General features: G+C 37.3%; 1 protein-coding gene and 1 pseudogene across 2 annotated transcripts in view; both read right to left on the reverse strand.

Annotated features, from left to right (window-relative positions):
• SPTAN1 (spectrin alpha, non-erythrocytic 1) overlaps positions 1–27,860 on the reverse strand; it is a 61,705-nt gene that overhangs the window by 13,638 nt on the left and 20,207 nt on the right. For both annotated transcript variants that reach the window (XM_044664026.1, XM_044664025.1), the window contains exons 9-39: positions 26,705–26,840; positions 25,581–25,682; positions 24,603–24,740; positions 23,977–24,087; positions 22,913–22,990; positions 22,629–22,784; positions 22,208–22,412; positions 21,279–21,460; positions 20,621–20,864; positions 20,212–20,334; positions 19,349–19,566; positions 18,717–18,809; positions 17,413–17,547; positions 16,359–16,507; positions 14,923–14,982; positions 13,320–13,518; positions 12,552–12,656; positions 11,475–11,498; positions 10,955–10,990; positions 9,512–9,559; positions 8,328–8,419; positions 5,573–5,717; positions 5,285–5,466; positions 4,830–4,929; positions 4,468–4,665; positions 4,236–4,382; positions 3,559–3,662; positions 3,162–3,324; positions 2,779–2,793; positions 852–983; positions 519–656 (exon numbers count right to left, since the gene is read on the reverse strand). In XM_044664026.1, coding sequence (XP_044519961.1) covers positions 519–656; positions 852–983; positions 2,779–2,793; positions 3,162–3,324; positions 3,559–3,662; positions 4,236–4,382; positions 4,468–4,665; positions 4,830–4,929; positions 5,285–5,466; positions 5,573–5,717; positions 8,328–8,419; positions 9,512–9,559; positions 10,955–10,990; positions 11,475–11,498; positions 12,552–12,656; positions 13,320–13,518; positions 14,923–14,982; positions 16,359–16,507; positions 17,413–17,547; positions 18,717–18,809; positions 19,349–19,566; positions 20,212–20,334; positions 20,621–20,864; positions 21,279–21,460; positions 22,208–22,412; positions 22,629–22,784; positions 22,913–22,990; positions 23,977–24,087; positions 24,603–24,740; positions 25,581–25,682; positions 26,705–26,840 — 3,958 coding nt within the window. The remainder of the gene's footprint in view (positions 1–518; positions 657–851; positions 984–2,778; positions 2,794–3,161; positions 3,325–3,558; positions 3,663–4,235; positions 4,383–4,467; positions 4,666–4,829; positions 4,930–5,284; positions 5,467–5,572; positions 5,718–8,327; positions 8,420–9,511; positions 9,560–10,954; positions 10,991–11,474; positions 11,499–12,551; positions 12,657–13,319; positions 13,519–14,922; positions 14,983–16,358; positions 16,508–17,412; positions 17,548–18,716; positions 18,810–19,348; positions 19,567–20,211; positions 20,335–20,620; positions 20,865–21,278; positions 21,461–22,207; positions 22,413–22,628; positions 22,785–22,912; positions 22,991–23,976; positions 24,088–24,602; positions 24,741–25,580; positions 25,683–26,704; positions 26,841–27,860) is intronic.
• On the reverse strand, positions 18,210–18,309 carry LOC123238402 (annotated as a pseudogene).

The following is a 27,860-nucleotide window of genomic DNA, read 5'->3' on the forward strand; positions in this document are numbered from 1 at the left end:
TTTAGTCTACTATCTTGGCTTATAAACAATGAACTTTTTTGTAATCCAAAGTCAGACTAAATACAAACCCATCTTTCTTCAAAAATCCTATTTAGGATGGGGGCAGCTGGGTAGCTCAGTGGAGTGAGAGTCAGGCCTGGAGATAGGAGGTCCTAAGTTCAAACCTGGCCTCAGCCACTTCCCAGCTGTGTGACCCTGGGCAAGTCACTTGACCCCCATTGCCCACCCTTACCACTCTTCCACCTATGAGACAATACACCGAAGTACAAGGGTTAAAAAAAAAAATTCTCTCTAAAAAAAAAAAAAAATCCTATTTAGGGAAGTAATTTACAGTTGATGACCCACCTGGGCCAAGGTTTGCTTTAAAAACAAAAACAAACAAAAAAAACCAACTTCTGCTCTCTTTTCAAATAGGGCATTAAGGGCTATTCTCCCAAGTTCTTGGTTAGCTAGCAAGTAATATACCAAAATGAGGGGAATAAATTCTGCTGGTACAGTGGGAAAGTTTCTACACTTACTTCTGACAACCAGAAATCAAAGTCTTTGATGCCAGTGTTGAAATTCTGCTGCTTGTTGGCTTCCTTCAGCTTCTGGCTCTTCTCGGCTGATTTCTGCACTAAGAACTGCCACTGGTCAGCAAGTGCTGCTAGGCGGGCCTGTGTAAGAGAGAAAGAGAGAGAGAGAGTAAAGAGCTGAGAGGTGCCCTGGGAAGTCTCTGCCTGTGCCAATCTATCTATACTAGGATTTCCAACTAGGACAGTGATGGATCTTGGGGTATGCTGACATTTAAAGGTAAGTGAGGAAGTTCAGACAAGGCAATGTACACCAGTAGGAGAGGTAAAGATTCAGACCTTAACAGCATCTTCACTGCCAGCACAGGCCCCTCGCTCAATGAGGGAGTTGCCCATGTCAATTACACCCCGGATTCGGTCAGCATTGGCGTGCAGCTCGGCTTCAAAGGCTTGGTGCTTCTGGTGTTTGCTCTGGAGACAGCAAAACAAGTATCATTATATGACAATTTGGACTGGGCTCCAAAGCTGTTCTCATGGTTAAGGTTAGCAATAGAAAATTATCTCAAGAGAAGAGTCTAATAAGGGAACATGAAAGGAAAGGAGGTATCAAAACGAGATAACTAAAATAACAAAGGCTGCTAATGATAGAATCCTTCCCTTTTCCTATTGAGGTTAAATGGGGAGGGCTCTAAAATTATATGTATACACTAATTTATTTATGCATATAAATAAAATATTATATATACATATCTTACACTATCATAAGTAAATTTCAATTTTGTTTCACTTGCAAAATTAATTTCCGCCACCTGGAAACAACCACATATTTGAAAAGCCAGGCAGCAAAAATAGTAGTTAATATAATTCAGTCTAGTTTGGGAAACAAGTTGGTGCTTCCTTCCAATCCATCTAAAAGGCCTCTAACGCATATACATGTCAGGAAATAGAGGCTAAGTAATTTATGTCATCTGGTAATTATGGTTAACCCAAAACCAAGTCTACTGAAGAATTCCACAGGCTTGATTCTGGGTGGGAGTTTGTCTCGGCTAAGAAATAAGAAGCAGAGAGGGATAGAACCATGAGAACAACTGGACCCAATGGGTGGAAAACTAACATACTTTTAAGATTCCATAAGGAAAACAGGGAATATTAGCATAAAACAAAAAACAATAGCAATTATGACAACTGTAACTCTCCAACTCTGAGAATGACAACTAGGGGAGAATCATATTAAAACAAACAAACAAACAAACAAACAAACAAACAAACAAACAAACAAACAAACAAACAAACAAACAAACACAAAACCTCCAAAAGAACTCAGAAGGCAGAGAAAAGGTACTACTACTTTGCTAAGGATTCTGCATCAAATGTTTTCTTACAGAGGCAGCAACTTTTCAAGGATTGGGACTATGCCAAAGGCTAACAAATCTGTTACTGAGTTAAAATGATGAAGGTGATGGAAAAAAAGGAACTTACCAGAGAATTTCCAAAAGGGAAAAAGGACACTTAATATGACAGTCTCATTATTAGCTTCTTAAAACAAACCCAGAAGGATTTACCATATCTGAACAGCTTACAGCCTGTTATCTTTCATTAATTCCTGTTCTCCTCTATTTTTAGTTCTGATTATTTTGTAGTTCGATCCCATTCTTCTCCTCTCCTCCTTATCAAATTCTTTTTATTCTTTCATTTGCTTTTCACCTATTCATTCAAACAATTATTCCATGACATCTAAATTATTTATTGTCTTCTGGGTAAAAACTCTCATTTGTCTTAGATTAAACTGCTGCCCTACCAAGTTTTTAATGCAAAGATTAGCTTCTCCTTTTGTTATTTAGGCAACTTTTTTTTTTTAAACAAACGACAACTTGAAAGTTCCATTTGTAAGACTAAGTCAAAGGTCTAAAAAGAGGATATGTCTGCCAAAAAGATAACATGGAGCTTAATATTCTCTGATACTAACCATTTCTTTGAAAAGAAACTAAATACTGCCTCAGAATCAAACAGATCATGAAGAATATGCCTAGACAATGAGTTTTTTAGGCTGCATGATTAAAACAAAGAAAGCCACATCCCACAAGGGACGCCTAGATGAAATATGGATGATTAGAGATGCCAAAGATGACTGGACTAACAAAATGAACACGACCAGGTACCAATGATCTATACAGAAGAACATAAATACTGGAAGCTAATGAACCAAGCTTTTAAAAAAATACAAAAAAAAAAATACAAAAAAAAAAAAAAAAACAACCAAACTTACCAGCAGCTTGGAAAGCTACAAAATAGATTAAGAGAACAAAAGTTCAGTACACTGACACAGATCTGCATATCAGTTGCTAAAAATTACTATGCTATTAATACTTACCCCCAAAAAGTCAGCTTTATGAAACGGTTAAGATTTAAAATGCTTGATTTTAGACTAATTTATGCTACTTGGTCTTAAAAAATCATGTCACGGGGCGAGAAGACAGACATGAGAGCAAATGGCTACATCAATTCCAATGCTTGGATCAACTGAGTATTTTCCTGGGTTTCTCCATAAGTAACAAAAATGGGTTGCTTCACTTCCATATCTTTTCTAACACTTGTTAGGGATCACAAAGCCATTGTGGGGTTAGAGTTCTAATCAGTTCAGTAACTCACTTGAATATTGGTAGGATCCTTATAGGATTCATCACTTGCTGTCTGCAGCTTTTCACTGATCCAGGCCTCAATCTCATCCACATCTCGACTGAACTGCTGAAGTGTCTGTGATTCTCCCAGCTTGGATCTCTTCTCAATCATTTGGGCTTTTAGGCGTCTCCACCTACAAAAAGAAAATTAGACCATGTTAACTTCTATAATCCAGTATGAGAAAAAAAAGCAAATGATGACCCAGAGCAGGGATTGGCATGCAGCTGCCTAGAATGATTTCACTATCAAAATAAAGTTGCAATAAGTTGCAGTATTGCCAGCCCTTGACCTAGTGGGGCAAAATGAATTCCTAAGAGATTTACCTAGAATCTCATTGACAATGAAGTGAGTTTATTATCATACTTACCTATCCAAAACCTCATTGCGACGGTTAGAAATGTCTCCTTTAGCATAGTGATCCGCAGATATTAACTGGTCAGCAAAGGACTGTAGAGCTGCAATCTTCTCCTCCTGTTAAAGAAAGAAGACATAATTTGGAGTTGGGAAGCACACAGGATGAAATACTTATAGAAGAATCATCAAGTCATGGCTCCATGTAAAGATGTTGAAAGAAGAATTAGTGCTTTGAGTGATTTAGAAAACCTTGGTAAGAATGTGAATATATAATAACCCTTCAGGCTACCTTTTATTTATGACATCTGAGTACTTCATTATTAAAAAAGAACTTGACTCAAGAGGAGCTTACAGCTTTAGAAAAGAGGAAGGACATCCAGGGTTTGGCAGTAGGAGTCTGTAAAATACATATTTCCTGCCTCCACTACCAGCCTCCAATGTGGATCAGGGTCAATTTTTCCCTTGGTGGATCCTGGGAGTTGATTATAGTTTACTTCTAAAATAGCCTTCTCATTACTCTTGTGCCAGCTGTCATTGTAAAGAACTATCCCCCCCTTTTTGGGGGGGAGGGGAGGAAGGGAGAGTATGTATGTACTTCATATTCTAACCTGCTCAAATTAGGAAGGTGAAATATGCAAATAGAGGCAAAGAATGCTCCTAGGGAAGGTGATAGTTCATCAAATGCTGTACCTGAACATTGATTGCTTTATCAAAGTCTTCATGTTTCTTGATCAGAGCCTCTACACTATCCAGAGAGTCCCCTCGATCTTCAGTATTCAGGAAAGCCTCCCGAGCAGCCATCCAATTTTCCGCCTGTTCACAATCCCGGTGAAACAACTGAGGAGAAAAGGCCAATGAAGCTCAGTCACTAGGAGAGAGATTTATGGTGAAAAAGAAATGGATACCAAGGGTGACTAGGTACCTGTAGTTCAAGACACTGGTCTAGCATCATCCTGCGCTGGATCCAGGCTTTCTCCAGGTCAGCTCTCTCTTGATCGAGAATATCTAGTTTCTCTTTGATCTCAGGGCTGGCATAGTGCCCACGAGCCAACAGCTGCTGCCCAAACTGCTCAAATGCCTGGAAAGTGCCAGCTCTGGCATCAATTTCTGTTCGGTGTTCCTGCCGAAAGAAGGGAAAGGATTAAATAACTGGTGGTGGTATGTCCACTCCAATGTCATCAACCTACTCATAACAAAAGGTGGAGAAAAGTCTTCAACAAAGAGGGAATAAATGGACTTCAAATACTTGGTGGCTCTAACATGCAGCAGGGAAGTCTCACCTACCTGATGTCTTTCTAACAAAGCTTCAGCTCCTGTGACATCCTTGGCTAATTCATCAGAGGATACTAAGCCCCGGATTCCATTGATCCAAGACATGAGGTCCCTGGAAAACAAATCCATGGAGAAATGCTATTATGTTCTTTGACAGGCAGGGCAGCGAACAAGCCATTTGTCCAAGAAAACATGGTGACTCACAAGTGCTGAGCTAATACACTTCTAGGATTTAAGCTTCTACCAGTATTCAAAAAACAGGAACTTCACAGAGGAAAAGCCAACAATTCCCCTGTTCAGCTCTTTTTAACAAGACAGACATCTAGAAACCTTATAAAAGCAACAACTTAGGAGAGAAATGGGGGAGACTTATTTTTCATTTAGAACCCTAAAAAAACCTCACATCCAAATAGAAGCAAACATGTCAAACCTCTATATTTGTTTGTAAGAATGTTTTAAATCTTTACCGGAAATCACTGAGGAAACGCTGCAGGTCATGAGAATCCCCCAACTTGGCCTTGCGCTGATCAGCTCGTTTCCCTAAGCTGTTCCAGGCCTGATTTAGCTCAGTGCATTTCTCTTGAAGGTCTTCAGCTGATTCAGGATGGGACTGGATTAGTCGCTCGGCAGTCTCCCCGAGGGAATTCACCTGGAGAATAAAAGAAACCAGAAGAACAAAGTCAGGAACCAAGCTCAGGAGAAGCACAATTTTTTTGCTCTGTCTGGGAAGGAGATTGTGTCAGAAAAAGGCTCACCTTATCACCTAATGCTGCTAGGTCTCTCTCAAAGCCCTCATGCTTGCGTTGCAATGCCTGGACACTGGCCAGATCATGTCCATAATTGTCTGTGTTTAAAGCCTGATTCTTTTCTTCAATCCATTCCTTGGTTTCATCAGCATCTCTACAGAAAGGAAAAAAAATTATCTGAGATGTGTCTAAAGACCAGTTTACATGCTTCAGAACATGCTTTTCAAAACATTAACAATGGAACTTTAACCTTGGGCAGTATATAAAAGTGTGGTTAAATGGGTGGGATAATTTTATTTTTTAACCTATATCAATACCTTACACTCTTCTCATCCCTCAACGCAAAACTCCTTTATAACAAAGACAGTACATAGTAAAACCAAACAATTGAACACAAAGGTCATGTCTGACAAAGTCTGCTTCAGTCCAAACCTGCAATTTGCCACCTCTGCTGAGAAGTAAGAGTATTTTGTCAATAGTCCTCTGGAGTCATTTTAGGCATTACTAAGCAGACTGGTGCATAGTTAAATACTTCCTGGTACCAGTGGCAGACATACCCACACTAGCATTTTCCATGGCAGCAAAAAAAATGCAAACAAAATGGGCACCCATTCATGGGAGAGGGACTGAACAAACTTTAGTAGATCAATTTAACTGTGAGAAATGAAAGGTGGTGGTGGTGGGGAATACTTCTATCAAAGTCTTATATCAGCAGAACTAGGGAAAAAATTTCCAACAATGTAATAAAATCACCATTAAAAGGCAGCTGAGCTCCAACTGCAGTAATGACCAATCTTAACCCTCAAAAACAGATGATTTAACACATTCCCAGTGGTGGCAAGGTAGACAGACTGCCAAAGGAGTAGAATGTGGCACATGTAAAGTGAGGCCATCAAGCATTTATTAAGCTCTTATTATGTGCAAATCCCTGTGCTAAGATACATGTGCTGTTAGATATGGTCATTTTATCTGTTGGTTTTAACTCAACTGCTTTTCTTTGATTCAAGGGATCATTCAATTAGGAAGAAGTGGAGGATGGTACACAGGTTAAATGGCTATGCTAAGAGAAACATTTTTAGTTGGTTATTTACCTCATATTTGGTTTATCTGTTTACACTCTCTTTCTCTTTTAAAGGACATCAGCAAAGTTCTATATTTGGTTACAAAAATCAGCCTCAAAGGCAAAAAATAAGGAAGGCATGGCCAGGCAACAATGGGCCTGAAAAAAAATAAAAGATCTGTGCAGCTGAATGTCTGAAGCACAATACTGGTAATTAGTATGACACAGCTGTGAAAAATCTTACCAGTTTTCAGCTATATGAAGAGTGATGAGAGTTCATTCAATTCTACTCTGACTTGGCTAGGCCACATTCACTTATGGGTACTATATTTTAACAAAGGCATCAGCAAATGAGCAGTCCAGAAAAGCGGTATCCAAATGGTCAGAGAACTGCTGACATAACATATAAGCAAATCAACTACAGAACCTGAAGCTATTAAACTCAGGAGGGATGTGATAGTTGTCAACAAGTATTTGAAGTGGCATCATTAAAAAGGTTTACTCTTGTTGTGAACACTGCATTTGATAAGTCAGGGTTCAACTTCCCATTCACTGTGGACATCTACACTTTTGTATTCCTGACAAGTTACTCAATCTCTGCTTGAATACTTACAATAAAGGAGATCACTACCAGTTATTTAAAAAGTGATATATTTATATAGAGCTTTATAGATCTAAAGTACAACACATGCAGATCTCATTTGAAACTCATGACAGGCTAAGTAATACAAGTATCATTAACCTCACTTTATAGCTGAAAAAATTGTGACAGGTGTTCTTCCCACTACATTGTATTACTTCTCTACCTTCTCAGGTAAGCTCAGCTCACTCTATTTAAAAACCCCCAAAACTTTTTAATTGTTAAAAAGTTCAATGGAGCTAAATAAAATTCAAAGTAGTGGCTTTACAAACACATTATCCTAGAGTAAAAGCCCTTTAAATCAAAGTCTGTATTAGAGGTTGGCAAACCAGGACCACTAGACCAAATCTGACTTGGTGCCTAGTTTTGCAGGTGCCACAAGCAAAGAATGGTTTTAAACTTTTAAAATACACTTAAGGAATATGAACTTTTAGAATATATATTAAAAGGTAAAAACCATTCCATTCAAGGTACGTTTGCTGATTGGGGTAAGGGTGGGTGAGGTGGTACCTCAGTGGAATCTGGCCTTATAATGGGCAAGTCACTTAACTTGGTTTGCTTTAATCCACTTGAGAAGGAAATGGCAAATTACCTTTTCCAAAAAAACTCCATGGATAGTATGGTCCACAGGGTCACAAAGAGTTGGACTGATGAACAACTGAATAACACTCTGATTTTAAATTTTTAAATAATGCTCATCTAATGCTGTCTGTGACTTTCACCAAGTATGCGTATGCTAGGGCAACTGACTTTTTTATGATTTTTAAATGAATACACTTATGATTCTAAAACCAAAACAAAACAAAAATCCTAATTCTGTGCTTGGAAGTCCTAAAAAAATATGTGGCAGAAAAAAAAGTCATAATTACTCAGTGGGCTGGATTTACCCAGCAGGCCATAGTCTGCCAACCCCTAGTCTATTGTAGGAAGTGTTCCTTTTCCTAGCCCTTTAGGGATTTAAATCACTGTTAAGTTCTAAGACTATTACAAATCAAGCATTAATATTTTCTTATTCTTATCCTCTGCCCCATTTCTAAAACTGGTCATTAACAAGGACCTCTCACCTATGGAATCTCTGTACTTCATGGGCACTGCCCAGAAGTTGGCTCCGCTCTTCAGCCAACTGCTGTAGAGACCTCCAGCGCTCATTTAGTTCCTAAATAAAAGAAAGCAAATCTTTGGTTTTGCTTACAGTTTTTGCCCTTCCAATGGGGTTTCATGTTTTTCTTGAAATATTTCATTATTGGTGATGAAGGTAAAGGAAGCTGAGATGAAGGGAACCAATAATGTTCCCTTGAAATGTGTTCCTTAGTTTCTAGGGAAGCCTTTTAACTTGAATAATGAGTATGCAAGTGAAGTTATGCCACTAAAAGGCAGAACAACAAATGAAACTCATGTTTAGACAAATTAAAACCTCAATATCTTATGCAAAGTGATAGGATCATGGTATCCAATGTTTAACCTTTATTTAGTTGGTATTGGCTACTTCTTAGCACTTGAGCTGTATTCACCATCTTTCAAAAGTAGACCAGGGATGGGGGCAGCTGGGTGGCTCAGTGGATTGAGAGCCAGGCCTAGAGACGGGAGGTCCGAGGTTGAAATCTGGCCTCAGACACTTGCCAGCTGTGTGACCCTGGGCAAGTCACCTTACCCCCATTGCCTAGCCCTTACCACTCTTCTGCCTTGGAACCAATACATAGTATTGACGACTCTAAGATGGAAGGTAAGGGTTTAAAAAAAAAAAAAGTAGCCCAGGAAAAAATGAATTTCTCACATTTGTTGAAGAGCCCCTTAACTAATAAATATAAAGCATTCTATACATGCTTCCTACTCAAATCTACAAGTTAAAGAGATTGTAATTGTTTTATAAATGTAAACTCTCAAAACAGGTGATTTAGTTTCAAAGTAAAGTGGGAAATGATGTAGGGATTAATGAAAAAGTTACTTCTTAGGGATTCAAGCAGATATTACCTACTTCACCAATAGTATGAGTAACTTGGAAATCGACTAGTACATTTTTTACAGTGGATGGATCCCCACAGCTTTCTATGACAGGGAATCTGAAGAAGAACCTACACCCTCAAAATTAGGAACTGAAATTTAGCACTGACTCTTTGAAGAGACTCCTAAATAGTAGAGATAGTGAAGCCCACATAATTAAATTGGATATTAATCACAAAAAAAAGAAAAAGAAGAGAGAGGAAGAAAAACGAGAAATTAGCAAGTAGAGCTGTTCATTGGTTCTTACCTTGATTGAATTAAAAGTGGCCACTGTGTGAACCATCAGCCGTGCAGACTATATGGGGAAGGAAAGGAGAAGGAAAGCAAAAGTGATCAAAGATTCGCTAATCAGGGACAGAAGATCAGGCTTTCATTATTGATTGTCAATTAATATGTTAAAGGGACACTCGGAATTTTTATTAACAACATTAAAGGTAGCATTCATTACAATGTCCAATATCAGCAGACATATCTCAATGGCTCATTTCCCCATTGCATAAATGAGAAAGATAAAAGAGTTTCACAGAAACCATAATAAGTGAAAAACAAGATTCCAGAATTTAAAGATCATAAAACTGGTTGGGGGCAGCTGGGTAGCTCAGTGGATTGAGAGCCAGGCCTACAGATGGGAGGTCCTAGGTTCAAATCTGGCCTCAGACACTTCCCAGCTGTGTGACCCTGGGCAAGTCACTTGACCCCCATTGCCTAGCCCTTACCCTTGGAGCCAATACACAGTATTGACTCCGAGACGGAAGGTAAGGGCTTTAAAAATAAATAAATAAAATAAAGCTGGTGCTCATCAGCATAGGGAAAAACAAACCAGAAATGACAAAAGGCAATTAAGCCTGTTTGATCAAATAGCTAGATTAACCAATCAGTAAAATTGCTACTTATGGTCACAAAGTTGGTATTTTATATCAAAAGGGCCAACCAAGCGCAAGAAAAGAAATAAAAGAAAAGAATATTATATTAAAAATAAAAGCAGAAAGAATAAGAATGTAATTAGGAAATTCGAGAGGAAATACTACAATTCTAATTAGTGGGCCTCCCTAAAAGTTATGTGATATGTCCTTTAGATGGCATAGAATAGGCAGAATACAGAATATAATCAGTAGGATATAGAATCGGTAGGATCTGGGCCTAACCAATACAATACAATTCCCATTCTATTTTTGAACATGTAACATAAAATAAACATTTTAAGCAGTTTAAATTGTGGGCCTTGTTTCCACTCTGTGACCTAAATATCAATTTACAAAAGAGATCCATCCATCACTTAATGGATATAAAAGAAAAAACCTAAAGGAGTTCAATGCTCACGTGGGTTCAAGAGAGTCCTTAATTCCTCAGTTGTTCTAGAAGAAGAGATGAGAAAATGTCCCTCTCTTCCTTCATTGTAGAGGTGGGGGGCTATGGGTGGTAGACTATTGTATATACTGTCAGCCTTGGCTGATGTACTAGTTTTTGTTCAACTGTTTTTTCTCTTTTCTTTTTAATTTTTTGTTATAATGAATGGCTCACTGGGTAGGGGAGAGAAAGGAAGGATATATTCTGAAATGAAGGTAATGCAAAAACAAAAGATATTAGTATACATTTAGGAAGTACATATTAAAGGAGAAAGGTTTTACATGGCTAAAAATCCTTTGACAATAAAACATTTTAAAGGGAAGATAATGCAATAGGGTCCTACCTTCCAGGGAGAAGCAGTCTTAGAATCAGTATCATCCTATGCAAAATACAAAAATGGATTCAGATCAGCCTTGCAAGCAGGTACCAAAGCACTAGCAGGACAGTCCCATCTTATTAGCTCTTTCCACAGCAGATTTTAAACAAATCAGCTACACAGCATTTTTACCTGCCTAGTAAAAACCATATCTAGTCGACTATTTGTAGGACTGATTGAAAAGATACAAGCAAACAAAAATAACACAGAAATCTGGTATAAAAAGATTTCAGGGAGCAAAGGAAGGAACAACATAGATAATTTCCCCTTTCATACTTTTGCTCCTTTTTCAAAACAAGGGGGAAAAAATAAACATTGAAATGATAGATGTGGAAAATATCCCAAAAGGTTAAAATGACAAATTCTTTTGATTTTTTGCAGCATGGGAAAGAAAAATGTGAAATCTCCTATTTCCTTTCTGCCTGGTTGTAAGCCTTATCCACATTCAAATTCTTCAAAGATTCTATTTGCAATAATTAAGACTTACCCTAGGCATCATACCATATACCTCCTGCAAATAAAAAAAGTAGGAATGTTTACTATTACAGGAAAGGAAATACACATGAGTATTGAATAATAATAATAGTTGAGATTTATATAGTACTTTAATGTTGCAAATCTATATATATTGCCTCATTTGAGCCTAATAATCTTATGAGGTAAACCCTAACAAAAGTATTCTTACCTTTGTTTTAGTGATGAGGAGGATGTGATGTATGCAGATAGATGACTATTAAGTGTGAAAGGTAGAACTGGAACTCTAGTTTCTGCTGACTATGAGGCCAACCCTACTTCTACTACACACTACCTCTTTGAGGAGTTACGCACACTAGTTTAATAGCATATAAATAGTGAATAAGTTAAGACAATTGACTCAGGTCTAATGGTTTTGCATAGTGGAGGGCAAAGCCATATAAAACATCTGAGTGGAGAACACGAGAAGAAATTAATTATAATATCTATTCTGTTTATACTCACTCTTCTGAAATTTAAACAAATTAGCACACTAAGGTTTAAGCATCTCCATTAAAATCCTGACCAAGTTGACAAGAGTGCCACTAAGCTGGAGAGCTGACTGCACAAATATCTGGAAAGATCTTCATGAAAGAATGCAGTGAAAAAAAAAGTCAAAACAAAACCTACTGTGACCATGTAAGAGGAAAAATGAATGAGAATAGAAAAAAAAGACTCATATGGAACTTAGGGCAGTAACTGAAAATTGTTACGATACATCATTCACTGAAGTAAACTGACTGAAATGCAGATTGTTGTCAAGCAAGTTTGGTTGAAGCTGATGTTTCATATTAAAATTTTAAATACAACATAAATAACCAAATGACATTAAGTAACCTTCTGCTATAAGGAAGAAGGGCTGGATGACATTTTCCCTACTGGCTCAACTTGTATGAGTTTGCATGGAAATCAAATCTGAGGGATCTCAATTGGCTAACCCTGATGTCAATGGTCAGTAGTGATTACTAAAGTGTAGAGATCACAAAGGTAAACAGGGTGTTGATATCTTAGTGCTGTACCGCATTGGTCCAGAAGAAAGGAAACTTCCTACCTGTTGCTGTACAGCCTGAACTTCCTCTGCCATCAACCCTTCTGACTCCAGGTCTTCAGCAACTTTGTTGATGTCCTTTAGTCGGGATTCATTGGCTTTCAAATCCTTTAATGAAAAACCAAATCACATAAACGAACACATGACTACAAGAGAGCTGCCAGGTGGACAACTATAAAAGGATGACAGAGAATCCTTGTACAGCAAGGATCTCTTCATAACCATGTCATTATGATCTTCCACAATGACTTTAGATCAGGAAATCCCAGCTTTTGACAGTCAAGGAAATAAACATGTAACAGCAGCTCTCCCTATCTCAAAGAGGCAGTTTATTATCCAAGTAACTGTTCACATTACGTTAGACAAATGGTAATGTTATTTAAAATGGGTAAGTAGTTATAGATTTAATGGATATCAGATGAAATGCTGAATATATTAAAATGTTACAAGAATATATTTCTACTATGATATTTTAGGTCTAGAATGGTTTGTATATTATCTGTTTTAAGTAGCAGAGAAGTCTGTGTAACTAGGTTTTAGTATACAAAATAAAAATGGCATACAAACGGTGATGCTAAAATACCCTATTTCAATCTCAACTGTCATAAGAGATATGTGTCAAATGTTGGCTATTATGGAATTTAGTATAAACGTTGTCTTTGTAAAGAGAATATTATAAACCTATAAGAAACCCTTTTTTCTAGTATGTATCTGTACTCAATTAGTTCTGAACCCACACTATCAGTATGAAAAAACCCAATCACTTCCTACCTTCTGAAAGTCATCAAACTTCTTCTGTAGCACCTCTACTTGTTCTAGGTCTGTGCCAACTTCCTCATTGGTCAGCGTGGCCTCCTTCTCATTGATCCACTGCTGTAGCTCATTAGCTTCACGGAACAGCATGAACTTCTTACAACTCTTCTCTAACATGCCTTTGCGCTTCTCCCCCAGTTCCAGCAGAGAGTGGTATCTGGCAGGATTCAGGAAGAGAATGAATTTTAGCTGTTTCATAAAGCAAACACACAAGTCCAGCACAGGGAACCTGCCAAGGTACAAATCCACAGGTGTTACTGCACATGATAAACACCATATCCAAAGATCTAGATCTGTATGGAGGTCAAAACTGAGTTTTGATACTAGAAGATCAAAAAGATGATACACTAATTCGCTCCATACCAAGATGAGCCTAAGCACAGGAAAGGCCAAGCACACTTGAGACAGAGTGTCATTCAATACCACCACAATTAACAACTGAAAATGATTCAAAGCACATGGTACATGTGGTACATGCAGCTACAATGATAGATGATATTCTAAGTATCATGTATCACAGAGGGTTTCCTTTTCCTTCCCATATAAAAAATTTTAAACCCTTACCTTCCATCTTAGAATCAATACTATATTGTTCCAAGGCAATGGGGGTTAAGTGACTTGCCCAGGGTCACACAGCTAGGAAGTGTTTGAGGCCAGATTTGAACCTAGGACCTCCCGTCTCTAGGCCTGGCTCTCAATCCACTGAGCCACCAGCTGCCCCTCCTATATAATTTTTTTTTTAAAAGAACCCTAGAGGTCAATTGGTCTAGAAGCAGCCTGAAAGCACAGGCACCTAGCTCAGAATGATTAGATCTCTTAAATGATTATAAATAATTTTTTTAACAATTTGTCAGAAAGATGGTATAGAAGTTTCAAAAATGCATCTCTAAAAGATTAAGAAATTAATATATTCTGGCATTAATTACAATGTAGTTTGTGATCAGCTCAGTATTGTAAATTAGGTCAAGAATAGTTTCCTAACTTAAAAGTCTGCCAGACAAAGACTTGGCAAAGAAGAATCAAAGATGACTATTCTAGCTGTTGGTAAAGAGAAAATCCAAAGGCTGTAATCTCATTGGGTTCATGAAGATTAGTAAAAATTAATAAAATTGGGTTCAAGGCAAAGCCATCTCATATAATTCCAAAAAAGCAAAGGTAAACTTCTAAAAATGAAGCAAGTAAATCATGAATTTACACAAGAATCAACATTCTTTAAAGGGCTACTTAATCTTCCTACTCTTCAACCAACTGAGTATCAAGAGAAAAATCAGTGTCTGGTGCTGACAGAGTGACTAGTCAGCTACACAGAACCAAGAGGGTGAAACCAAGGACACTCTGAACACATAGAAAGACATGAAAGCAACTGATGAGAAAAGCAGCCACCAAAGACAGTAAAAATCTTTTTCCTTTCTGATGAAAGATGACTAACTAGACAGATAGTATTTCCCTAGAATCCTCCCGCCAGTCGGTCCCTCCCACCCCCTCTGAGATATGTAGCAGAGGTAGGACCAGCAAGCACATCAATGACAGGAGGTTCAGTAAAGGCTCTTGGCCTACTCACAGTTCTTCCACCTGTTTCATACGTAGGGATACACTGCCAGCCTCCTTAGTTATGAGTGTCCTGCACAGATAGAGGGGGCACAGCAAAAGCATGCAAAAATTAGTGAGATTAATTCCAACTAATATAAAGCAGGAACCTCCACCAGAGGCCATGGTGGACGGCATGGGAGAGGGCTGAGGGAAAAGGATTTATTTAATTAAGTGAAGATTAGGGAGTCATTCAAAAGCTACTAGAAAGCAGAGCAGGCCAGCAAATGGCGAAAAAATCATCAGCAGAGCATTCATTTCAACTAATATCTTAGATCTCTAACTATTAAGACTTAAAATTCACTTTGCTTCAAAGTTATAGGAATAGATGGCTATTTCTTGGTATCTAACCTTAAGTTTAGAACTGGTTTCCTTTGGAAATGATGAGAATCTTACTAATAAATTCCCTCTGACATATAACGGGATGGTTTAAAAACAATGCCAGGCTTAGCTTGTACCATTTATAATAGAAATCACTACCTCCAATTAATCACCTAGAATCTTTTATAGAATAATAAAAATAACTCATATTACAAACTACAAAGTGCTATATAAAAGTCCTTTCTTCTTTACTATTAGCAAAGTAAGACAATTATGATTTAACCCTATTTTACAAATATCGAAGTTGAGGCTCACAGGGGATAATGGCTTATCTACTACTACTACCACCACCACACTATGAAAAATTTTAACGACAGGATCTGAACCCAGACCTTCTAAATATGTTGTCATTTTGAATATGTCATTGTTGTCTCTCTAAAAAATAGGAGATGTTTTCAAAGTCGCTGAATAATCAGCTCTAGTCACCTCCCCACAAGATTAACAACCATGGTGAGGCCAGCTCTGATGCTTCAAATTCAAGATATGCAGGGGAAAAAAATTGTTTACCAAGCTTCTAAGTTGATGAGTTCATTACAAGAATTATACAACAAAAGTCTGATGTAGCTTAACAAAGGGACTGGGGAATAAGTGCTAATCTTAAGCAAATTACACTGAAAAATTGCAAGCCCCAGCTGTCCATTTGAGTTTGGTGTTGAACAATAGAACAGGCAGAGAGCTGAAGGCTATCATGAAAACCAATTTCAGAGGTAATCTTACTCTAGACGAGAAGTTTAAGAAAGTCTTAATTTCAAAAAGGAAAACTGCCTAGGAAAAGGAGAATTCTATGATGGCTAGGAAAAACCAAAAAGTATGGACAATCAGCCAAGAAATCTGGTTAAAACTGGGAATTATTCACATGTTAAAGGTGATTCAAAGAAAAGCAGCAAGAGTAAGGAAGGAGATCCTTGAGCAAAGATGTATCCTAGACTACCACCTAACTCCAGAAGTCAAAATCATGGTCTAAAACTGTGGCACTGGCCACCCCCACTGATAGGCTTTGACTTTGGGTCTTATCTCTAATGTCCTTACTGGTTGTCAATCTGTTCCTGTCTCAATGCGATACTGCCTTGTTCCTCCAGTAAATTCTCTCGTGATGCTGACTGGGCTGGGTCCAATTTCTTTACATATGCAGCAGGCACAAAACCTTGACGGTCATTCACTTCCACTTTCCACCAATCCTGGAGAGAAAGAGAAGAGCAGCTGAATCTTAAATGTATTCTTCAAAAGAACCTGTAAATTTGATGTTAATTTAATACATTAAAAAATATATCAAGGTACTACACTACTAAAAGCAATCCTATTGCATGTCACTCATAAATAATCATCTTATCAACCATATCATTTTACTTATAGTTCCAATGTTATCCCACAGCTTTAAAAAAAAAAAAAAAAAAAAAGAAGAAGAAGTTGTTAGGGAACTTACTTAAGGACCTAGAAACTTAAACCCCATTGGTATTACACTGTTTGTCTGAGTTAAATTAATGTCAGCCTAAAAGAAAAGTCTAGAATTTCCTTTCAAAATGGCTTCTATGTCTAAGTACAAATGAAGACTAGAGAATAAGGAGCTATTTTTAGCAAGAGAACCACTGGGACTTTTTCCTTGTCCTAGCCAATGGAAGACACTAAGTACATTTAGAAAAAGATATTAATAAATATACTCTATACTCTAATGTACAAAGGATACAGATCAAACCTGGAAACACTATTATATGTGAGAACTGATTAAATGAGGTGGGGGTTGCAGGGAGTCTGGAAAAACATAACAAAGGGGACAACGTCTAGCCATCTTCGAATATTTGTAGAGGTAAAAGTAAGGAATCCTTTGTAAGTTCAACTAGACCAACAGGTAGAAATGAAAGAGAAGTAGCTGTCAGCTCAATTTACTCAAGAATTTTCTACCGAGGTGTCTGATCAATGAAGAAAGGCTGTAGTAGTGGAGGTATTCAAGAAGAGGCTAGTCAGCAATTTCTTCAGGTTACCAGAAAGCAGATTATTCCACTGTTTGAGATATTGGATTCAATAACTACAGTATTGATTTAAAAAAAAAAAAAAAGAAGCATTCCCATTATGGGATATACTTTACCTTGTTTGTGCTGTTAAGCAGAGTGAGGATATCCCCCTTTTTCATAGTGACCTCTCGAGGACTCTTCTCTTGGTAATCATAGAGGGCTAATACTAGCTCCTTCCCTGTTTCGTCATCTGTAGGAGCCACTTGTTGCTGAAATGCCGAGAGCAAAATTCAAACAGCTAACAGTGATAGCAAATCTATGGCACTTGGCTATCCCCAACCCCCAAACCCTGCCCCCCCTTCGTTACTAGAAAGGCAAAGGGTCTCATGTGGAGCAGCTCCCCTCCCCCTCTCCACTGTGCCTGATGATTTTTTTTTTCACATGCCCAACCCCTCTGCCCAGCAGCTAATGGGAGCACACAGAGGGTAAGGTGGGTAGCTGAAGGGGAGTGGAGGGCTCTGGCCACTCCCCTCCTCCTCTTCTACACTCGTTGAGGATATTCCTCACTTCATCCGCCCCTCTGCCCAATAGCCCAATGGGAGTGCTTCCTCCCTCCCCTGTGTGAGGTAAAGGGGGAGAGGGAGGGGCAAGCCTGGCACTTTGGGGTTGGGCCCCTGGCACTGTATCTAAAATGTTTGCCATCACTGATCTAGCAGTTAAAAAATCAACTGTCTTACAGAGCATCATCTAGATGCTAATTAAAAGGGAATTTTAAAATCACTATTCTCAATTTATTACTTTTATTTAAAGTCTCTTCTCTAGATACAATGAATTTTTAAGACTTAACGTTTATATACATATCTTTTGCAAGTGATAATTTTGTTAATGCAGGAACAAATATAGCAAAAGTTGCCTAGCCAATGTACCTGAAAAAAATATGAACTGCCTGACTGGGTGTCATCCTGGTACAGGGGGCCATGCTAATCTCTGTATCATTCCAATTTTAGTTTATGTGATGCTGAAGTGAGCACTTAAGTATTTATGTTGTCTGAGGTTAACACTTTTATGCTGTATTTTAAAAAATACCTTTACTTTCTGTCTTATCAACAATTCTAAGATAGATGGGCAAGAGCTAAGCAAATGGGATTAAGTGAGTTGACCAGAGATACAGAGCTAAGGAAGTGACTGAACCCAGATCTTCCCGACTCCAGGCCTGCCTGGCTATTCTGTCACTTGGTTGCCTCTTGGTATATGCTGTACTGAACTCTATACCTCTTATCCAAAGGAGATTCAAAATAATCAGAATGAATGGCAGTCTGAGCATCAGTTAATAAACATATATTAAGTACTTATGATGTGCCAGTCATATATTCAGTCTGTTACCGAAATGCTTATTAGTAATATCCAGAGGCCTATCTGTTAGACCAGATGTCTTTACCCGGCATGACTGAGCTTGCTCCCGCAAAGCCTGGATACTGCTGCCATAGGCACTCAGATCTGACATCAAGGCTTCATGTTTCTTCAAGAGAGCCTGAAACCAACATTAAATATATCAAAACATGAACAGGAAGTGTTTGGCTGCTTCATCAAAACACGCTACTTCAAGCTTTATTGAACTGCTTGTCATTTTATAGTGACAAAAAAATGCTCATGACCGAATTGTATAGGTATATTTTTATGTTACATAAATATGTATCTTTTATGAAATGATAAAAAAAAAACCAAAACCCTTTAAAAACTAATGTTCAGGGATCACATTAAGTGACTCTCTGTGACAATTCTCTCTAGCTTTCTCTTGGCAATTTCTGCCTCAAGTTAGTTCATGGCAACTTCTTAAGAGCTGATTAGTACTTAATCTTATTTCTTGTGTCTATTATAGACTCTTGACAAATTCAAATCGATGATATGAAGTTTTGTGATCCAGTGAGATACATGAAGACAGTCTCCAATTGGGGGATAGGAGCAGCTTTCCTCATTTTCTATAAATGGTTATTCTAAGCAAATAGTTCATGTCAGTCTGTCAAATACCTTAGCCTGCTCAATTCCTCCTACTTTCTGAGAAGGCCATACCTCAGCAGAGTCCTCATCTTTCCCATAGTCTGTACTGCCCACAATAGGTTCTTTCTCTCGCATCCAAGATTCAGCTTCATTGGCATCAGCAAAATACTGCTGAGCCTGCAGAGAATCTTCTAAATCCTGCCGACGCTGGGAAGCTTTTGCTTTTAGAGACTCCCACTTCTGATTCAATTCATTTAGCTTGGTCTTCACATCTTCAGCAGCAAAATGGCCTGAATTGTGAATTGGAAAAGAAGAGGAAAGGGTATCAATAAAGTAGAGGATCAACAAAAAAACCTTCTCTATGGCAGTTATCAGTACGTTATGCTGAACCAGTTACTCTCTGTTCAAAATAGACACAACTTTCAGAATTTAAAGACCTAAGTAAGCCGAAGTACAATAACTTGAAACTCATTTCCTTTACCGGAAACTAGAGGACTGGGCCATATCCCAACTTGAAGGCAGTGCAGAGAATTCTGTAAGGATCCATTCTAGACTAATGAACAGAGAAAACCCATAGCAAACAGAACACCATCTACCCTGAGCATGACCACTTTGAACAATTCAGAGAACTCTGATAATGTCTTGTTGTGATATGAAAAGTGAAGAAAATAAGAGCTCAACAACAAGAAGTGTATTTCAATAATGTTTAAAAAAAAATGCAACCATAAGAGTTAACAAAATCCTAATTAATACAATGGCCAATGTTAAGACTATACTGTTTTATAAACAGATTTGTAAGTTTTGGTAAAAATTAATAATGGTGGGAAGTTTCTGTTGTACCAAAACAAGCTATGTTAATTATCAATAATAATTTTAAAATGGCGGAAAACATCCACCCACTAATTCGCATAATGATTATAATCTGTCAAACCTACCTTCCTCCACCATGGCATTTCCCTTCTGTGTAACAGCTTTGATACGAGGCTCATGACCAGCAATTTCTGCCTGAAGGGCTTGGTGCTTCTTTAGCAGGTTCTGAACCCCAATTAGATCCTTGCCTGAAAAAAAAAAAATTAATCCCATCATCCAAGCCACTAAATAAAATGAAGTCAAGGATGAACCTTTTCTGTAAGAATTATATTAATCAATCTCAAATGCCTAGTATTGTGCAAAGGAGCCACAATAACAAATGAAATTTAAGTAAACTAATGCATTTTAAGAAGACATAAAATTATAACAACAGTAACAATTGACATTTACATAGCACTTTAAAGTTTCAAAGAAAATAATTTATACATCTTATTTGAGTATTAGAACACCATGGTGTAAGCCCATTGGCCCGACCTCTGTTAGTAGAAGCAGCAATGGGTTCTTTCTCTCGGATCCATGTTTCTTCATCCTCAACATCTCGGAAGAGCTGTTGTAAGCGCAGCGAGTCAGCCAACTTCTGCTTTCGAGCAACCATAGGATCCTTCAGAGCTTCATATCGAGCTACAAGGGCCTCTTGCTTCTTCTTGATGTTGTCAGCATCAAAATGACCAGCATCCTGAAACTGCCGGGCTTGGATAGTGATGCCATCAATTCGATCCTGGGATGAGGCAAACAAGAGGGAGAGAGAAAACTGATGATTAAGGGAGTCTCCACAGTCTTTTCTTATTACTTAGGGCATTATGAGCCTAGATAATTGCTTTATTTCTGGGCTAAACAGAAACCAATGCAGGATTTTTGCAAGTTTAGTAAGTGTCATCATTCTAACATCTAGGAGGAAGTAAAGTTTCTTGACGGCATGATCTATTTTCTTTTTTGTCTCTGTAATCCCAAAGTCTATGTAGCACTGACTTGACTACAGTAGGGGCTTAAATAAAATTCGATAAATTGAATGGACTTTCCCTTTAAATTATTTAGCATCTCATGACCAGAGATACTCATTTGGGAGCATTTTTCTACATTCAAAAATTATGGTGTTGAAATGCCCAATATTTTGAAGGAATAGACTATCTACCTGGTGGGCTGCAACATCTGCCTCTAAAAGAGCATGCTTCTTCTGAAGGTTCTGGACATTGGTAAGATCTTTCCCGTAATCATCAGAAGCCAAATGACCTTCTACTTCATAAAGCCACAATTCAATATCTTCCACATTACGGTTAAATTGTTGTTGCTGGTTAGCTTCACGAAGTTTTATTCCTATTCAGAAAGAAGGGTCTGAGATTCAGAAAGATTTTCTACATGTTAACACTGATGGTTACTTTCTATGTCAATACTTGCGCTAAAGAGTTGATGTGATATTAGTCCAGATGTTGGGATTGAAAACCTGTTTTCCTATTTTTTCTTGTGATTCAATGACCTTTCATATATTTCTGTATGATGGAAACCCTAATCTCTGCCGTCTCCCCATTTTTAAGGGATGGGAAACTGAATTAGAAGATTTAAAAAAACAAACAAAAAAGACTGAACTACCCACCAAAAAAATCCTAAAAAATATGAAATATAATTGAATGCTCAACTCAATGTTAATTTATGTCCTCAACTAAGGGGTCTTTCTCTTCTAGATAACTGGATTTGTCTGCTCCATCCCCTTCTCAAACAAGATTGAGCAGTTAACTATTTTCTCTAAGCTTTTTACAATGGTGGGAAATGCCTTATCTCAACTACCATGTTTGATTATATTTACTGGCATCAGTATCTGTTCTCAATAATTCTCTAACAGTATCATTTACCCCAAAACTGAAATTATCTTCAACTCTACTCTTCCTAAGCTATAACTCTCCAATACAAATGTTTTGCTCAAGATAAATTTGACAACACTGATCAACATACTAGAAAAACAAACAAACCCACGACTGACTTTATATGCAATGTCTTAAACCAAGAGAGCTTATAGAGATTCCTATTCTGAAGAACCCACCATTAGTGGAATGAAATATTTCTTACCCTTTAGTTCTGTAGCTTCCAACAGCTTCTTCCATAAACTGATTACCTCATTCATACGAGTTGCCACCTCATCTTTGGCATAATGATTAACATCAATCAGCTTTTGTCCAGCTTTCTCCAAGGCATCAATTCGACTCTGATTAGCTGAGAGCTCAGCCTCAAAAGCCTGATGCTTCTGAACTTTGCCCTGCAAGTTGGATGGATCCTGAAGGAGATGGCAAAGAGAATTCCAGTTGGAATTTTAACAAGAACTATATCCAATACATTTTCACATCCATACTGACTGACCTACAGTCAGTTACCAGTAAGTCTTAAATTAGAAGTCATCTCTGCATATCATAGAAATCTCATTTCCTGATATAATACATATTATTATAATCTCATGTCTATCTCTCCTAAGCAGTAATACGTAACATAGTACCTTATAAGCTTCATCTGTTGCAGTTTTCATCTTTTCATTCACCCAACTCTTTAGCTCATCAGAATCTCTGAAAAACTGCTGTAGGTGGAATGAATCAGCCAGCTGGGCCCGGCGGTACATGGCCCGTTCATGAAGGGCATTGCGTCGGCTCAATAACTGAAAGACAATGAACATTTGTGAATTCTTGGTTCTTGGCCCCTAATGTAAGTTTGGCCTAGGAAATCTTTATGTCTCTTAGTTAGATGCTCTATTATTTCCTGATTACAAAGGACCTGGAAACTTACTGCATCTCTACGTGTAGCCACATCTTCCATAGCATAATGGTTATTTTGGATCAGCTTGGTTGCAAACTCATCCAGTGCCTAGAAAGGGAGAATTATTCATTAGTGAGGATACTGTTTCCCCCCCTATAGCTTAGCTCATTTTGCAACAAGAGTATTAAAGAAATTTATATGAATAGATCACTACTCCATTTAAAAATTTATGCAAAGGTAGCTATGTGGTTAATGTGTTAGATTCGGAGTCATGAAGACTTGAATTCAACTCCTGTTTCAGCTATTTACTATTGTATGATCCCATGTTAAGGACAATCTCTCTAAGATTCAGTTTCCCCCAAAATGTGGATAATAATAGGACCTACCTCTTCTGGGGTTGTTGGACAGATCAAATGAGATATTTGTAAAGCACTTTGCAAATCTTTAAGTGCCACAGAAACGCAAGCTATTATTATATCCTATGTCAAGGCTACATTTGTGCTTAGGTTTTCGGTGGCAAATATGTTCTCTGCCTTTTGAGACTCTGGCTGATTTTCTCAACATGTTTTAGAGCTATAGTGACAAACTTAAAAAGAAACAGATCTCTGTGGGTCATATATTGACTTAGGGAACTACAAGATGACATTATCTGTGTATTTTGAATTTTTATTTATTTTGTTTTAAATTTCCCAATTACATTTTGATCTGATTGTGATTACACTCAGGAGTTTTGTTGGCCCCGAGTTTGATGCATGTTTTAAAGGCCCTTAACCTCCCTTCTCCACTGAACAGAGGGCAGCAGAGAGGACAAAGTCAAGATAAAGTTATGAGCCTGCCAATGTCTTTCTGCTTATCTTTCAATAAAAGGTCAGTCCCAAATTTGGAGTCAACTGCACCAAACTGGCTTTGTGTCACATAATTCATCATGTCATTGAGGATCCCTGGCGGATGTGTTGAAAAGATTTTGGATGTTAATGGAAAAAAATGAAGCACCTTTCACATGTTTTTAGAGAGAAATCCCTTAAAAAATGAAAATCTTAAAGAATATTCTTGAGACTGTTATGAAGAGACTAGAAGTAAATAAAATATATTACTGTAATTTTTTCTTCTTGAGCACTGAGAGATTTCTCAAAATCTTCATGCTTCTTGAGAAGAGCTTCTACACTGTCCAGAGAATCTCCCAGGTCTTCATTTAACAGAAATGCCTTTGGAAAAGAAATAGAGGAGGTTATGATGCTGTTCTCACTTTTGAAAATTAAACAGCATGAACTACTTTAGGCTGACAGGGAAAATGAGAGAGTCTACGTATGCCAGTCTCCAAAAAACTAGAAGACACTTTCAGATAGAACAAAAAACAAAATCCATTCAGTCCTAAACTTTTCAGGCATTATTCTCTATCTTTTTCCTGGATATACATATATATTCCTCAAAGATTGTTAGCCCTCAATAAAATGAATAATGACCATTTAAAAAAGCTAAAGAAATCTAGAATAATTGAAGTCTCTTTCTAAGGACAGGCCCAATGACACTACTGGCTGAGGGAGAAATTTATCAATTTAAGAAAACTGACTCAGCGCTTCCACTTGCCGGGTCAGACCTTACCTCCTATGGTCTGAGATTCGTTCAAAAAGGAGAAAAACCAAGTGTCTCCCTTCTCTCTCCCACAAACAGAGCATTAGAACTTTCTGTCTCCCGTAACAGACTCTTATTCAAAATCTACCTCTTGTTTGCTCATCCAGTTGTCTACTTGTTCAGTGTCTCTGTAAAAAAGCTGCAGATCCATGCACTGTTCATACTGTTGCCTGCGAAGTTCCCAAAGTTCCAGGAGAGCAGCTCTTTCATCAGAAAGGATGGTCAGCTAAAAAGGTGCCAAAAGACAGATACTATCATTAATACAGTTATAATAATTAGATGGCAACATAAGTTGACAAATTTAGAGGCTGTGAATTCGATTATAAGGAGGATGATCTTTCTAAAGCCTAGTTCTCTCATCGGTAAAACTCTCACTTATTAAGATCATGGGCTAATAAAAATAAAACCTACAGCAAAAACTATATAAATGTTAAATGACCTACAGGACCAAAATGTCAGTGTTTATGGTAAAGAAAAGATGAAACCTCTTCTTGTCTATTTTTAATCTGGGGTTAATCCAATGTTACAATAGCACAACTTTTACTGAAAACTTTAAATGACATTTACTTAAAGTATGAAATATAAAAAGAATAAAAGTTTTAACTTAAAAGGTAAATATCAATTTAAAATTTTAGTTTCTTACTCATTATTAAATGGCATATGTCTTCTACTAATTTGTGGCATTGCCCTAATCATTTTGGTCACTCAACTTCTATGCCTATAATTTAAAATGCAAGAAAGTTATATATTTTGGGCTAGACCAACGCAGTCATGTTTTGCTGGAATATGCATGTTTATGATAAGAGTTTTTTTCTCTTTTTTGTTAGGGACATGGGGAGGTAGTAGAAGAACAGATTACATATACATGTAATAATTAGTTTATCAAAAAAGTTTTTCTCACATATCAATTAGATTTACAGACTGGATGGAAGCCTTTTATATAAAAAATTTGGGGCGAGGAGAGGGAGGAGAAAAAAAAAGTAACTGCTTTAATAGGCTGGAAAACAAGAATAATAAGCCAGCTCCCAGACTCAGAAAATTCTTGACTCTCCACAATCTATTTTACCTTCTCTCTCACTTCATCAGAGGCATAATGACCAGCAGCAAGAAGAGCCTGTCCCGATTCATCAGCAGATTTAAAACTATCTTCATGGGCATCAATTTCACCCTATGGAAGAGAAAAAAAGCATATGTTTACTCTCTGCACTTTGCAAGAATGGTGTGTGTGTGTGTGTATACTCAACCACTTTATTTCTAATGGTCTTTTTAAGTACAAATCAGAACTATCACCTGGAATAAGAAACTAAGGCAAATGTTATGATAGGTTTCTAAATAGCTAACAACAAAACCTCAGAATTTTGAAATAATAGTTCAAATTACTGAATTTCATTGGTCTTTCTGAAGAATTTCTTCAAAAAAAGGGAGAGAGTTGACTACCAAAAAAAGTTTAAAAAAGAGGAGTTAGAAAAAACAGTATTCAAAGCAAGTTATTGTTTAAAAACACTGCCCTCAGAGCAACAAAAATGTGCAAGTCTAGTACTTGGTGGGAGTATAATAAAAAGATGAGACTGCAATAGTACCAGAACTTGTAAATGTCACCCAAAACACATTAAAAAAAATAGCTGAAACAGTTAACTTGATTACAGATTAAGAGCTTGAAGGGACCTTAAAAGTAATCTAGTCCAACTTTCTCATTTTTATGGAGGAGGCAACCAGAAAACTTAACTATCACCCCAAATCCTAAAGGGAATAAATGGTAAAAGTACTGAACTAGGTCCTTTGTCGGCAAATCCAGCATTTTCCACTGTCTGAGATTTTGATTTATATATATCATCTAAGAGTTGAAAATAATTCATTTCTGCCAATCCTCTTTATTCACCAGAGTACATACTATGATATGAATCATCACATCTATCCTGCCAGAACTCATCTCTGCCTTTATGGGTTCTAGTTAATCTCCTGATATTTAAGCAAAGATCACTGTAATCTACTAAAAGCAGCTACTAATTCTCAAGTAGCAAAAGAGACCAACCATATCTATTATAGGAATTACACGTAAAAAAGGGTATGATAGCTTATACTACAAGACAGTTAGAAGATGATCCTGATATTGGAAACTGGGTAATTGGAAATTCAAAAAGAAATGTGTCACAGGATGTCCATATTTTCAGAAGATCCTAATGTGGTTACCTTGTGTTCTTGGTGCCTATCAAGTAGAGCTTCAGCCCCAGCTACATCATTGGCAAGTTCATCAGCATTGATGAGAGCCTTCATCTCAGTTACCCAACTAGTGAGATCTCGGAAGTCTGCAAGGAAGCGCTGAAGTCTTTGAAAAATCAAAAAGAAACAATGAGTTTTCTTCACCCAAAAGATAAGAGAATTCTGCCCCCGAAGTCTCAACTTGAAAAACTGTAGGACTATCACCAAACTGGGATGACCTTTTTCTACTCTGTGCTATAATGTGACAAGGATTGACGGAGGTTTGATAGGCAGGTAAATGGTTTTAAAATAAAGACGATTTCTTAAGCTGAACCAGGAGAACATTATAGTAACTGAAACATTGTGGGATGATCAAATGTAATTGACTTTCCTACTAAAAGCAATGCAATGATCCAGCAGGACCATGTTGAGGGACTTATGAGAAAGAATGCTATACACATCTAGAAAAAGAAATGTTGGAGTAAAAATCCAGAAGAAAATATGATTTATTACTTGTTCATATGGGCATGTGATTTTTCTGTTACAAAAATGATTACTATGGAAACAGGTTTTGAGTGATAATACATGTATTACTCAGTGGAATTGCTTGTCAACTATGGAAGGAAGAGACAACAAGCATCATGTAACCATGGGAAAAAAATTCAAATAAAATTAATAAAGACCATTTCTACTAATGAAAAAAATGTGAAGGAAGGTGGCCTAGTAGGTTCCAGATCTTAAACTGTAACATAAAGCAGTGATCACCACAACAATCTGGTACTGGCTAAGAAACAGAAGGGTGGATCAATGGAATAGAGGCAAATGACTTTAGCAACCTATTGTTTGATAAACTCAAAGATCCCAGCTTTTGAGATAAGAACTCACTATTTGACAAAAACTGCTAGGAAACTGGAAAATGGTACAACAAAAATTAGTATAGACCAACATCTCACACCCTATATCAAAATAAGGTCAAAATGTAGATAATGATTTAAACATAAAGAGTGATATTATAAGTAAATTTGGGGAACAAAGAATAGTTTATCTGTCGGATCTATGGAGAAGGAAAGAATTTATGACCAAACAAGATAGAGAACATTATAAGATGTAAAATGAATAATTTTTATTATATTAAACTTAAAAGGTT

This window comes from Gracilinanus agilis, chromosome 2 (assembly GCF_016433145.1).
Source record: "Gracilinanus agilis isolate LMUSP501 chromosome 2, AgileGrace, whole genome shotgun sequence".
Taxonomy (NCBI): domain Eukaryota; kingdom Metazoa; phylum Chordata; class Mammalia; order Didelphimorphia; family Didelphidae; genus Gracilinanus; species Gracilinanus agilis.